The 12,223-nt window shown below is 45.2% G+C and overlaps 1 protein-coding gene across 1 annotated transcript; it reads left to right on the forward strand.

The window, feature by feature from the left end:
• The first annotated feature begins 815 nt into the window (after positions 1 to 815).
• fzd8a (frizzled class receptor 8a) lies at positions 816 to 5,759 on the forward strand. Its single transcript, XM_052016738.1, has one exon. The coding sequence runs from the start codon at positions 3,345 to 3,347 to the stop codon at positions 5,118 to 5,120; it is 1,776 nt and encodes a 591-aa protein (XP_051872698.1). The 5' UTR covers positions 816 to 3,344; the 3' UTR covers positions 5,121 to 5,759.
• Positions 5,760 to 12,223: the final 6,464 nt, after the last annotated feature.

Below are 12,223 nucleotides of genomic sequence, written 5' to 3' on the forward strand. Positions count from 1 at the left end.
CCTCTACTTCCTCAGGAAGCTAAAGAAATTTGGTTTGTCCCCTTTGACTCTCACCAACTTTTACCGATGCACCATGGAAAGCATCCTATCAGGATGTATCACAGCTTGGTATGGCAACTGCTCTGCCCAAGACCGCAAGAAGCTGCAGAGAGTCGTGGACACAGCCCAGCGCATCACGGACACCAGTCTCCCCTCCTTGGACTCTGTCTTTACCTCTCATTGTCTTGGTGTAGCAGCCAGCATAATCAAAGACCCCACCCACCCGGGACATTCTCTCTTCTCTACTCTTCCATCGGGTAGAAGATACAGGAGCCTGAGGGCACGTACCACCAAACTTAAGGACAGCTCCTACCCCACTGTGATAAGACTATTGAACAGTTCCCTTATACAATGAGATGGACTATGACCTATGACCTCATGACCTCACGATCTACCTTGTTGTGACCTTGCACCTTATTTGCACTGCACTTTCTCTGTAGCTGTGACACTTTACTCTGTACTTTTTTTTACCTGTACTACATCAATGCACCCTGTACTATCTTGATGTAACTGCACTGTGTAATGAATTGACCTGTAAGATCGGTTTTTAAGACAAGTTTTTCACTGTACCTCGGTACAAGTGACAATAATAAACCAATACCAATACCAAATGCAGTTTTCCAGCTACTATGCTGCCTTATCTGAGCTACCTCAATGCAGAATGCAAATTGTACCTCTTGAGCTGAACTGTGGACTTGAATTGATGGTAATAATTAATCCAAACAAAACTGAGAAACAATCCACTTATATCAATTGACACCTTTTATTGTTAAGAAATAAGTAACATTTTAAATTAGAGTGAGGATTCAACTCTGAATACACCACAGAAAAATTGTTCAGATCTTTACTTTTGAAACACTGGAAAGTTATCCATTTTACATAATGGATAAAACAACCCAATCCAAAAATATGATGCAACCTTAAAACAGGAAGTCTAGTATTGATCTTCAATGCAATTTTAATTTTGCAAATTTTTAAAATCAATAAATTTTTAGTTCATAGTAATTACCCCAAAATGACACGTGGCCGGGAGATGAATGGCAGCTGGTGATTGGTATAGATGTTCCTGTTTAAATAATAGGTCTTTTTGTTTGCTTTGAGCAGCTCCCTCAAAGTGAACGTCCTTCCACTCAGTAGTTTTACTGATTCTGTCAATACTGTAACAGAATGGTTGTTATTGACTTTATATTAGCAACATATTCCTGCATTTGCACAGTGAAATACCAACTATCACATTCACTTTCCATTGAAACATCATGCTTAAAAACTCTATAATTGTTAAATTATTGCTTCAAAGATTAAGTCTTCGGGAATCGAGAGTCCTCGGTTGCTCACGCAGTCTGTAATCCCATGCTATTTTTGAGCTGCTACTAATGTTACTAATGTGTAGTAATATGTCTGTGCAGCATGGTTCCTATTAATCACGGGCAAATGGATCATACCAGCATGTTTTACAGAATTCGGGATCATTAACCCAAAGCCTTTGTAATATTTCTGCAAAAATTAAAAATTAAAAGAATCATTATGGTTCACACTCACTTCAGTTTCAGATGGAGGGGTGCAACAGAATGATAAATACTTGGCTCCTAGCCACAAAAACGAATAAAAATTAAAAAATACTAAACACATGAGTGCAGTTAACTGTTCAAGATATACAACCTTGGACTATATTCATGCTCAAGACATGTTTACTAGCATGCTTCTAAACTCTAATATTATAACAAGACCCTGGAGATTCCAGGCTGAAATTCTGCACTGCAAATTTCAGCAGCTTTTTTGGAAATTGAAATAAAATGTATACTGTTTATGCGCTGGGTATTGCAACAAAAATATAAAGATGTCGTATTCAGATAACCGAAGGACCTTAACCGAACCAGCACCAGCCCGAAAACAAAGTACGTTCAAGTGATTTCTGTTGCCAGATTGGTTTGCGCTTTCATGAGTATAGCGAGATAATGTGAACAATTAAAAAGTATTTTATATATATATAGTACCAGATAACATGGGCGGTGTGCCCTCGCCTTCAAGAACAATTCAAAACGGAGGAAAATATTAAACAAAAATGTAACTTTTAACTGAAAACTTGACCAGTCAAGCTAATTCATTGTGAACAGGAGTGAGTCGAGTTTGTTTTTGTTAACTCATAACACTGAATTCCATAAAAGCCCAGCTAAAACTCGTCTCATCCCAAACTGAGCAATGCACAGAGGCGGGCAGAATCACAAAAGATTGGCTGGATAATCAAGCTTTTTTTTTTGCAATCTCTCTCTCCATTGCCTTAAAATAGTTCTGCCCAATTTGAAGTTCCTTCTACTTCGCAGAGAAACTAGCGAAACCCGCCACTTCTATTTCGTGGTGTGTTTTTTTTGTTGTTTAATTGCCATTCGCTTTCTCGACAAACCTGGGCTCCTGTCTTATGATCCAACAATCCCAACCCCGGCGTGAAACCCCAGCCAGTGCCAAATGAAACATCAGTGCTTTAATTAAAATATAAAAAAAAACCCAAATAACTCGCATTGGAGGGGGAAGGCTAGGACGGGGGAGTAAGACAACCCCCTGCGAGGGACTAACAAGCGAAAATTAACCTGCTAAACGCCCAGACCCTCTGGGAACAGTCACCCTGCATCTCGCCTTTTTGGCGAGAAAGGATAGATTTGAGACGAGGGATCTGCCCGCCCCAGTCGCCCCACGATTGGTAACTCGCAGCTGGAAGGGGGAGGGATTTGGCCTGCCTTGTGTTATAAATGTAGAACAGTCACAGGCACCTAGCACATTCAGCGATCATTAATGCGTTGCGGCGCTGAAATTCATTTCGAGAGCTATTCTTTTTCTGGGAGAGCGGGTGGGAGAGAAAAAGCGAGGATCTGTGCATCAATAAGAAATCTACCAACGGCGTCGCTTGCGATCCTCATTGACCGGCTCAAAGGAAAGGGAAATCCCAGGCTTCCAAGCAAGGAAAAAGTTAGGAGAGGAACTGTGTGAAGTTCTTTTTTTATTTTTTAAAAGAAAAGGTGCTGTTGTCGTGTACAGCCATCTTGATCCCACGCCTGCTGAGCTAATGTTTTATCGCTCCTGCCTGTCTCCTCTGCCCGTTGCCAAGTCTGAAGGAGTTAAATGTGCCGAATCTGATCCGCATGTTGTGCTGAGAGATCCGGAGGAGGGACAGGGGGGGTGGGGGGGACGTTTGCACTTTGCGTTTATTTAAGGATCTATATTGGTGTTTATAAACAGTCTGCCGGGCATTCAGGAACAAAAAAAAAGCGAGGGGAATAGCCCAGACTGAACGGAATAAGGCTGCTGGAGACATGGAGAGTTGCCTGCTGGAGGTCTACCTGCTGTCTGCCTTGGCTTTGCTGCATAGATCGAGCGGGGCCGCCGCCAAGGAGCTGTCCTGCCAGGAGATCACCGTGCCCCTGTGCAAGGGCATCGGCTACAACTACACCTACATGCCCAACCAGTTCAACCACGACTCGCAGGACGAGGCGGGCCTGGAGGTGCACCAGTTCTGGCCGCTGGTGGAGATCCAGTGCTCGGCCGACCTGCGCTTCTTCCTCTGCAGCATGTACACGCCGATCTGCCTGGAGGACTACAAGAAACCGCTGCCCCCGTGCCGCAGCGTGTGCGAGCGAGCGAAGGCGGGCTGCGCCCCGCTCATGAGACAGTACGGCTTCGCCTGGCCCGACAGGATGAGGTGCGAGCGGCTGCCCCGCCAGGACAGCCCCGACACCCTGTGCATGGACTACAACCGCACCGAGCTGACCAGCGCCGCGCCCGCCGCCCCCTTCCAGCCGACCGGGCGGCCGACCCATCCGGAGCCGGGCCAGGAGCGGGACCGAGGCCGCGGAGGAGCGGGACCGGCACCGCCGTGTCAGGCGGGCTGCCAGTGCCGGGCGCCCATGGTGCAGCTGAAGAGCGAGAGGCACCCGCTCTACAACCGGGTGAGCACCGGGCGCCTGGCCAACTGCGCCGTGCCGTGCCATGACCCGTACTTCAGCGCGGACGAGCGCAGCTTCGCCGCCTTCTGGATCGGCCTGTGGTCGGTGCTGTGCTTCGCCTCGACCTTGGCCACCGTCGCCACCTTCCTCATCGACATGGAGCGCTTCAAGTACCCCGAGCGGCCCATCATCTTCCTCTCCGCCTGCTACCTCTTCGTGTCGGCCGGCTACCTGGTGCGGCTGGTGGCAGGCCACGAGAGCGTGGCTTGCGGCCGCCGGCAACTCGGCTCCGAGCAGCACGTCCACTACGAGACGACGGGGCCGGCGCTCTGCACCGTGGTCTTCCTGCTGGTCTACTTCTTCGGCATGGCCAGCTCTATCTGGTGGGTCATCCTGTCCCTCACGTGGTTCCTGGCCGCCGGCATGAAGTGGGGCAACGAGGCCATCGCCGGCTACTCGCAGTACTTCCACCTGGCCGCCTGGCTGGTGCCCAGCGTCAAGTCCATCGCCGTGTTGGCCCTCAGCTCGGTGGACGGCGACCCGGTGGCTGGCATCTGCTACGTGGGCAACCAGAACCTGGACAACCTGCGCGGTTTCGTTCTGGCGCCGCTAGTCATCTACCTGCTGATCGGCAGTATGTTCCTCCTGGCCGGCTTCGTCTCCCTCTTCCGCATCCGCCGGGTCATCAAGCAAGGCGGCGGCGCCCAGACCGATAAGCTGGAGAAGCTGATGATCCGCATCGGGGTCTTCACCGTGCTCTACACCGTGCCCGCCACCATCGTGGTGGCCTGCTACTTCTACGAGCAACACAACCGGCCGAGCTGGGAGCTGAGCCACAACTGCCACTGCCCGGGAGACCCGTCCCAGCAGCCGGGAGGAGGAGGGGGGGAGACGGCCAGGAAACCGGACTACGCTGTCTTCATGCTCAAGTACTTTATGTGTCTGCTGGTGGGCATCACGTCGGGGGTCTGGATCTGGTCGGGCAAGACACTGGAGTCGTGGAGGGCCTTCTGCACGCGTTGTTGCTGGAGTAGCAAAGGTACCGGCGGCTCCATGTACAGCGACGCCAGCACCGGCCTAACCTGGCGATCAGGCACCGCCAGCTCCATGTCTTACCCTAAGCAAGTGCCGTTATCCCAAGTCTGACATCTCCTCGCACAGACTTTCAACACCCCCCTCCTCTCCACCCCCTTGAAGATTCGCGTCCAGCATCTTTATTAACATGTTAATGAACTTCTAATGGTATCCATTAGTCAGAAGTGAAGGAGTGACCAGAGCACTGTACCTGGCGCTGATACTTCTTAAATCTTAAAACTATTTTATATGCACAGGACATCCACTAGGTGTTAAATGTGGGAGGAAAAGGATTTTCTACTGCGTTGTGCTCAAGAGCAGGAACGCTTTTTTTAAAAAAACCTGTCGGGAGTTTGTGTTATGTTCATGTAAGAGTCAATCCTCTTACTTGCTGGCATCTGTTAAAGTAACTTAAAACGGGGAGACAAAAATGGCGTACTTGACACATCTTAACATACTGGGTGCATCAACCGGCCTTAAAATCCTGTTTTTTTTAATATCCCATGTAATACGGGTTTCTTGCAAAAGTTGTATTTATATAATTATTTGTACTATGAACACAAACTTGTAAATTGTGTACATAACAAAAGTGTTTTTGAAGTATATACAGAGTATGTAAATTTTTTTGTATTAAAAAAAAGTCTAGTGGTTGCTTCAGCCAGAGCACCAGAAATATTTGAAGCAATTATTCTATTTTGACAATAAAACAACTTTTGATTTAATCACGTTTGCAAACACTCTCGGGACTCTTATTTCTGCGGGAAACCCGTACATTTACTTGTGGGCAGCATGTCGAGCGATGTTAGTTTAGGAGAAAAACTGTTTTGGTAATTGTTGAACTTTTTACCTGGCTGCCCGCGGGCTGAGTACATAATTTCTTAAACGAGGGCCAATTCAATAGGGTTAATCTGTAGGAGTGAGCCTTTTGAATCAAATAACTTTGATGTCTCGTTTCCAAGCTTGAAGTACTTCCCCCCCTCCCGTCTTTCTCTCTCTTCAGTCCTTGGTTCCCGCTTGTTTTCAAGGCCATTGGCCACCGTGGTGCCTTAAAATGAATTAAAAGGGACGTTTTTGAGATTTAACTCGTTTAAACGGGGGGACTAGTTGTAACAGTTAGTGAGCATGAAGGGAACGCAGAACAGTCTTTTAAACAGCTTTTTCTGTATTGTTGGCCAGACTGCAGGCAGTAAGGCATAGGCCCGGACATATAGAAATGCCCATGAATGCCCTACAGGTGGTCTAGCTCACATAATCCTCCAATTTAAGGCGCTCTCCTTAGCAAGACAATTGCATTACAAAGCCCTCTCTTTTTTGCTCCTAATTGAAGCGATGGACAAGTATTATAGACTACAAGCTGTAAAAAAAACTCCATGGCAATTGCCTGCACTATAGTTGCAAGCAGATAAATGGAATGGCACCGTTGTTCAGGCAAGTGTACGCTTCTCATAAAAGGGCATTTTATTCTTTTTAGCAGTTTTGGCTGACATAAAAAGAAACTATGCCCAATACACACGTAATTTTATGGCAGATTAGGGATAATTTAAAAGTAATTGGGAAGGCTGCACATTAGTACTGAAAAGATGCCCCCGGGTCCAGTATTAGACTGTCAATCAAGATAAGAGAGGGACAGTTAGTCCCATCTCTATGGGTCAGTCCCGCTAATCACCAAGGCATCCATCAGCACTAAAGCAGGCCAACACATACCGTAGTTTTTATAGACTCCTCAAGTTAAACAAGGCAATGTTAACGTAAACTTGAGTGCTTGTACGTGATTAGTGCAGCTGCATTGTTGGGTGCTTTATTAAACGCAAATTTTAAAATTTCAAAAAGTATTGAAAAGTAAAATGACAATAAGAATTAACACATACTATGAGGTGCATCACTGACCCTTACAGTCACGCGAAATGATTGATTTGCAGCTTTTTATTGAAATCATATCGACAATTACCAAAGTACGTTAAATTTCTCGAGTCTTGCGTATTAACATATTCTTGCCGTTTTATGTGAACTGTAAAGCTATCCAGCGCACAGAGCTCTGTGGGTGGCGTGTGTACATTTTATCACATTATTTAATCAGACGGTGTCAGCAGAGTAAGTAAATAAACCTGCTCAAGAATGACAAACACAAGTAATTTTGGAACGGCGGAAGAGTCGAAATGGCGACTCTGAAGAATCCTTTATTTCTAATTGACCTGTTTACATTAAAACTTCCTCTCCAGCTCTGCAACAGCATTTGACTCTGGGGATTGTCGTAACGTGCAGCAGTTTTGTGGGGTGTTTGCTATTTGCACACTCTCGGGGCTGCGACTTTGTGAGGCCGTCTCAAAGGTGATTACAGTTGTGCACTCCTGAGGACAGTGCTCAGCTTAATCATCAATACAGAGTTGTCTTGTTCCTAAAAGTGCAACACTTCGATTCGTATGAAAGTATGAACATGACCACGTGCTTCAGTTCGTCACATGCAGATAGTCATCCCCATTGCAGTTATTTTTTTATAGTAGGAAGAGAGAATGGGAACAGGGAAGGGAAAACCGGGATCTCTGCAATCGCCTATCAATTTTCTTTCCGTTGGACTCTTCTTCCATCTGCTGGTTACAGGTAGACCAGTCATTGTTTTTGTACTTTTCCTTCCGCACAAGTAATTGTGAGGCACCGGTTGATCAACTAAAATGTTAGAAATTGTACCCTTCCCAAAAAAAACCTGGTTAAGGCTTTGCAATCTTCCCACGTAAGTGGCGTACAGTTTTATAATGCCTCCCATTGGAGACGAGTTCCAGTATTTACATTCCATGTCGCTACTTGGCTTGACAGTGTTAGTTTATGCAATGTGGGGAATCTTGGGAATGGACTTTCACAAAATCTAGGTCTAGTCAGCTGCATTCCTAAAATACTGTGAGATCTTTTTTTTTCATCCTTGTGCAAAGAAATAATCTTGGTAGCCATAAAACCTGTGCTAAAATCTACGGTAAGAGCTCGGATGACCTCAGGTAACACTAACGGGATGAAATCCGAGGAGGTGAGAGACACCGACTTTACTGAGTGCCTTTGCTGGATCTGCATATCGATGGGTATAATTTCAACTACTGGAATTTCTTAAAGCTGTAGTGTCCCGTTTTCCATTTACCAGCTGGTCAGACGAATCCATTATGCATTCGAAAGCCCATACCGTTCGTTCCTTAAAATAGTTCAGATTTCTACCACAAGCAGTGTTCTGCCTCTGATCGTTCTCTCGGGTTACTGATATCAATATCGTGCCAGTTTTACCTGCCATTGATTTGGCCTTTGGCGTCGTTGATTTGAAAATCAGGGCAGGGTCACTTTTCCCATATACATCAGTATCACCAAGCTAAATCTCATCACTTACTGCAGCTGTTCCTGCCATCTCCAAGTGCCACACTGGGATGAAGAGTCTGTATGATACAAACTTCGGTGAATGTCAGCCAAAGTGAAGCCATTCTATTCAGTTACTCCAAGCATCAATAAGCCTCTAGGATTTGGCTCCAGCCTTCTTTCTGGCTGCCAACCCAAGAGGTGCTATGAGTATGTCAGGAGCAAGAGGGTAGCCAGGGAAAGAATTACCCTTACCATATGTTGAGGTAGGCAGTGTGAGCAAGGGCCTAAATGAATACTCTTCCTCTGTATTCACCAAGAAGAAGAACATGGAAGATAGTGAGTTCAGGGAGGAATACATGAATAATCGGGAGCAGTTTGGGATAAAGGAGGAGGTGTTAGATATCCTGAGACACATAAGAGTTGATAAATCCCCAAGGTCTGATGAGATCTATCCCAGGATGCTATGAGAAGCAAGGGAGAAGATAACTGGGGCCCTGACAGAGATTTTTGTATCTTGGTTAGCCACAGGTGAGGTGCCAAAAGACTGGAGGACGGCCAACGTTGTTCCTTTATTTAAGAACGGCAACAGGGATAAGCCAGGTAAACTACAGGCTGGTGAGTCCTACTTCAATGGCAGGAAAATTATTGGAGAAAATCCTAAGGAATAGGATTAATGTACATTTGGAAAGGCAGGGGCTGATTAGAGAGAATCAGCATGCCTTGTGAGGTGGAAATTCTGTCTCACTAATTGAGTTTTTTGAGGAGGTAACTAAGGAGGCTGATGAAGGCAGAGCGGTAGACATTTTTTTTTAGTAAAGCATGCATGGTAGGCTAGTCCAAAAGGTTAAGGCACACGGAATCCAAGGCAGGTTGGCTGATTGGATCCAAGATTGGCTTGGTGATAGGAAGCAGAGGGTAGTGGTGAACGGATGCTTTTCTGATTGGAAGTCTGTGACCAGTAGTGTACTGTAGGGATTGGTGCTGCAACTTTTGTTATTTGTGATATAGATTAATGACTTGGATGTGACTGTAAAGACAAGATAAGATATCTTTATTAGTCACATGTACTTCAAAACACACAGTGAAATGCATCTTTTGCGTAGAGTGTTCTGGGGGCAGCCCGTAAGTGTCGCCATGCTTCTGGCGCCAACATAGCATGCCCACAACTTCCTAATCCATACGTCTTTGGAATGTGGGAGGAAACCAGAGCACCTAGAGGAAACCCATGCAGACATGGGGAGAACGTACAAACTCCTTACAGACAGCGGCCGGAATTGAACCCGGGTCGCTGGTGCTGTAATAGCATTACACTAACTGCTTCACTACCGTGTAAGTCTGCAGATGACATAAAAGTTGATGCTGTTGTGGATAGCAAGGAAGGTTGTCTAAGGTTACGGCAAGATATAGATCAGATGGAAAGCTGGGCAGAGCATTGACAGATGAAATTTACTCCTGACAAATGTGTAGTGATACATTTTGGGGAGTCAAGTTGGCGTAAGACATATACAGTAAACAGTACAGCACTAGGGAATGTTGGGGTTCAAGTCCACATTTCCCTGAAAGTGGCAACACAGATAGATAGGGTGGTGAAGAAGGCATATGGGACGTTTGCTTTTGTAGGTCAGAGCACAGAATATAAAAGTTGGGACATTATGTTGCAACTTTACAAAATACTGGCTAGGCTGTGCTTGGAATATTACCTGCAGTTCTGGTCGCCTCACTAAAGGAAGGATGTGGTTGCACTGGAGAGAGTGCCAAGGAGACTCACCAGGATGTTGCCTGGATTGCAGGACTTTAGGTATGGATAGGCTAGGCTTGTTTTCTCTGGAGCAAAGGGGGCTCAAGGGTGACCTGAATGAGGTATATAAAATAATAAATCATAAATAGGGTAGATATTTTTCCCATGGTAGAAGTATCAAAAACAAGAGGGCAGAGGTTTAAGGTGAGAGATAGGAGTTTCAAGAAGGACGAGGAGAAAGTTTTTTTAACACAGAGAATGGTTGATATCTGAAACTCACTGCCAGAGGAGATGGTAGAATCAGATACAATCATTATGTTTAAGAGACATTTAGAGAGGCACTTAAATAGACACGGTATAAAAAGATATGGACCTAATGTGGGCAAATGGGATTGGTGTGGAATGGCAAAATGGTTGGCATGGATGTGGTGGCCAAATGACCCATTTCTGTGCTATACCATGACTCCATGAGCTTGGTTCAGGGGTGAGACCCCTGGTTTTTTGAAAATCAGAAACTGCATTTGCTGAAAATCTAGAACAACAAAAAATTCTGGAAACATTCAGCAGGGCAGGCATTTCCTGTGGAAGGAGAAATAAAGATATTAACTCTGTTTCTCTTTCCACAGATCCGGCTTGTCCTTCTGAGTGTTTCCAGCAATTTCTGCTCGTGGTTTATTATTCAGTCCTAAACCCAGTTTCCCCATGTGGATCTACTGACAAGGAACTTTCATTCTCCTCTATCCCATTATACCTTTGCTCCTTTACTTCCATCAATGAAGCTCAATTAAAATCTTGATCTTTTCACAGATAGACTTCTCCAATTAATTTTTTTTAAAAAATCAGTTCTGACAAAGGGTCTCAGACCTGAAACCTTAACTCTGTTTCTCTTTCCTTAGATGCTACCTGATTTGTTGAGTATTTCCACCATATCCTATTTTTATTCTCTAATGTTCTCCATGCTAACATTCACACCTTACAATGCATAACCTATCAATCTGTCCCATCCACAAAATACACTGTGGTCACTCACCTAGGCTACTCTGACAACACCTCACCAGCCAGCAACTTCTGCCTCATGAACGACAGGGGCAGGAGGTGCATGGGCCAATCCCAACTGTGCAGGTCTTCCTCACACTGTCTTGGAAATATATTGCCAGTGATTCATCGTCACTGGGTCTAAATCCTGAAACTCTCCCCCCTACTAGCACTGTGAGAATATCTTCAGCAGAAATACTACAGCAGTTCAAGCAGGCAGCTCACCACCATCTTCTCAAGGGCTATTGGTGATGGGCAATAACTGATGACCCCTTGCCAGCATTGCCAAGATTTCAAGAAAGAATTAATTAATTAAAAAATCTATCAACAATTTGCCCTCACCTCCATCAAAGACCCAAACCTCCATAATAAAGTTGATTTCTTAGGCCATGTAAACTCCTTCATCTCCTGGTTCATCTTCTGGATCTCCATTACCAGCCATTTTTTAATTTAATTGTTAGTTCTGCTGAAATGTCACTGTCTTGACACTGTAACTCTGTTTCTTTTGCCACAATTGCAGCCTGACTTTCTGCTTTTATTTCAGATTTCCAGCATCTGCAATGTCTTTCGGATTTCTATTTCTTAATGTTCTACCACAGACAGCTGCTCCTTCCCGTCACTCCCTTTCTCACCCTACTTCATCTTGCCACTTATCTTCAGCCTCCCAACATGTCTTCAAATCCCCATTCTTTCTTCCTCTTCTCTCTACCCACCCCAACTTAATTTCCATACCCCCATATGTGTAATGAATACAATTGTGAATAGCCTGCAAATATATAGTCACAAATTGATTTGGAAACCTACCTGGAGTCATAATTCTTTTGGAATGGTTCTTATATGTTTAATTGGTACCCCATCCACCACCATAAAGATTAATTCCCCCACCACTTTCACACCATGCCTGCCATCTACAAAATGCTGTGCAGTTACTCAACTACTGCAACAGCACCCTCCAAACCCGCCACCTGCACTACCAACAATCACAAGGACACCAGGTGTATGTGTCCACATCCCTGTCAGAATCCCCTCTAAGTTGAAGAATGCCCTGAAAGAAATATATGGCTCTCCC

This window comes from Pristis pectinata, chromosome 5 (assembly GCF_009764475.1).
Source record: "Pristis pectinata isolate sPriPec2 chromosome 5, sPriPec2.1.pri, whole genome shotgun sequence".
NCBI lineage: Eukaryota > Metazoa > Chordata > Chondrichthyes > Rhinopristiformes > Pristidae > Pristis > Pristis pectinata.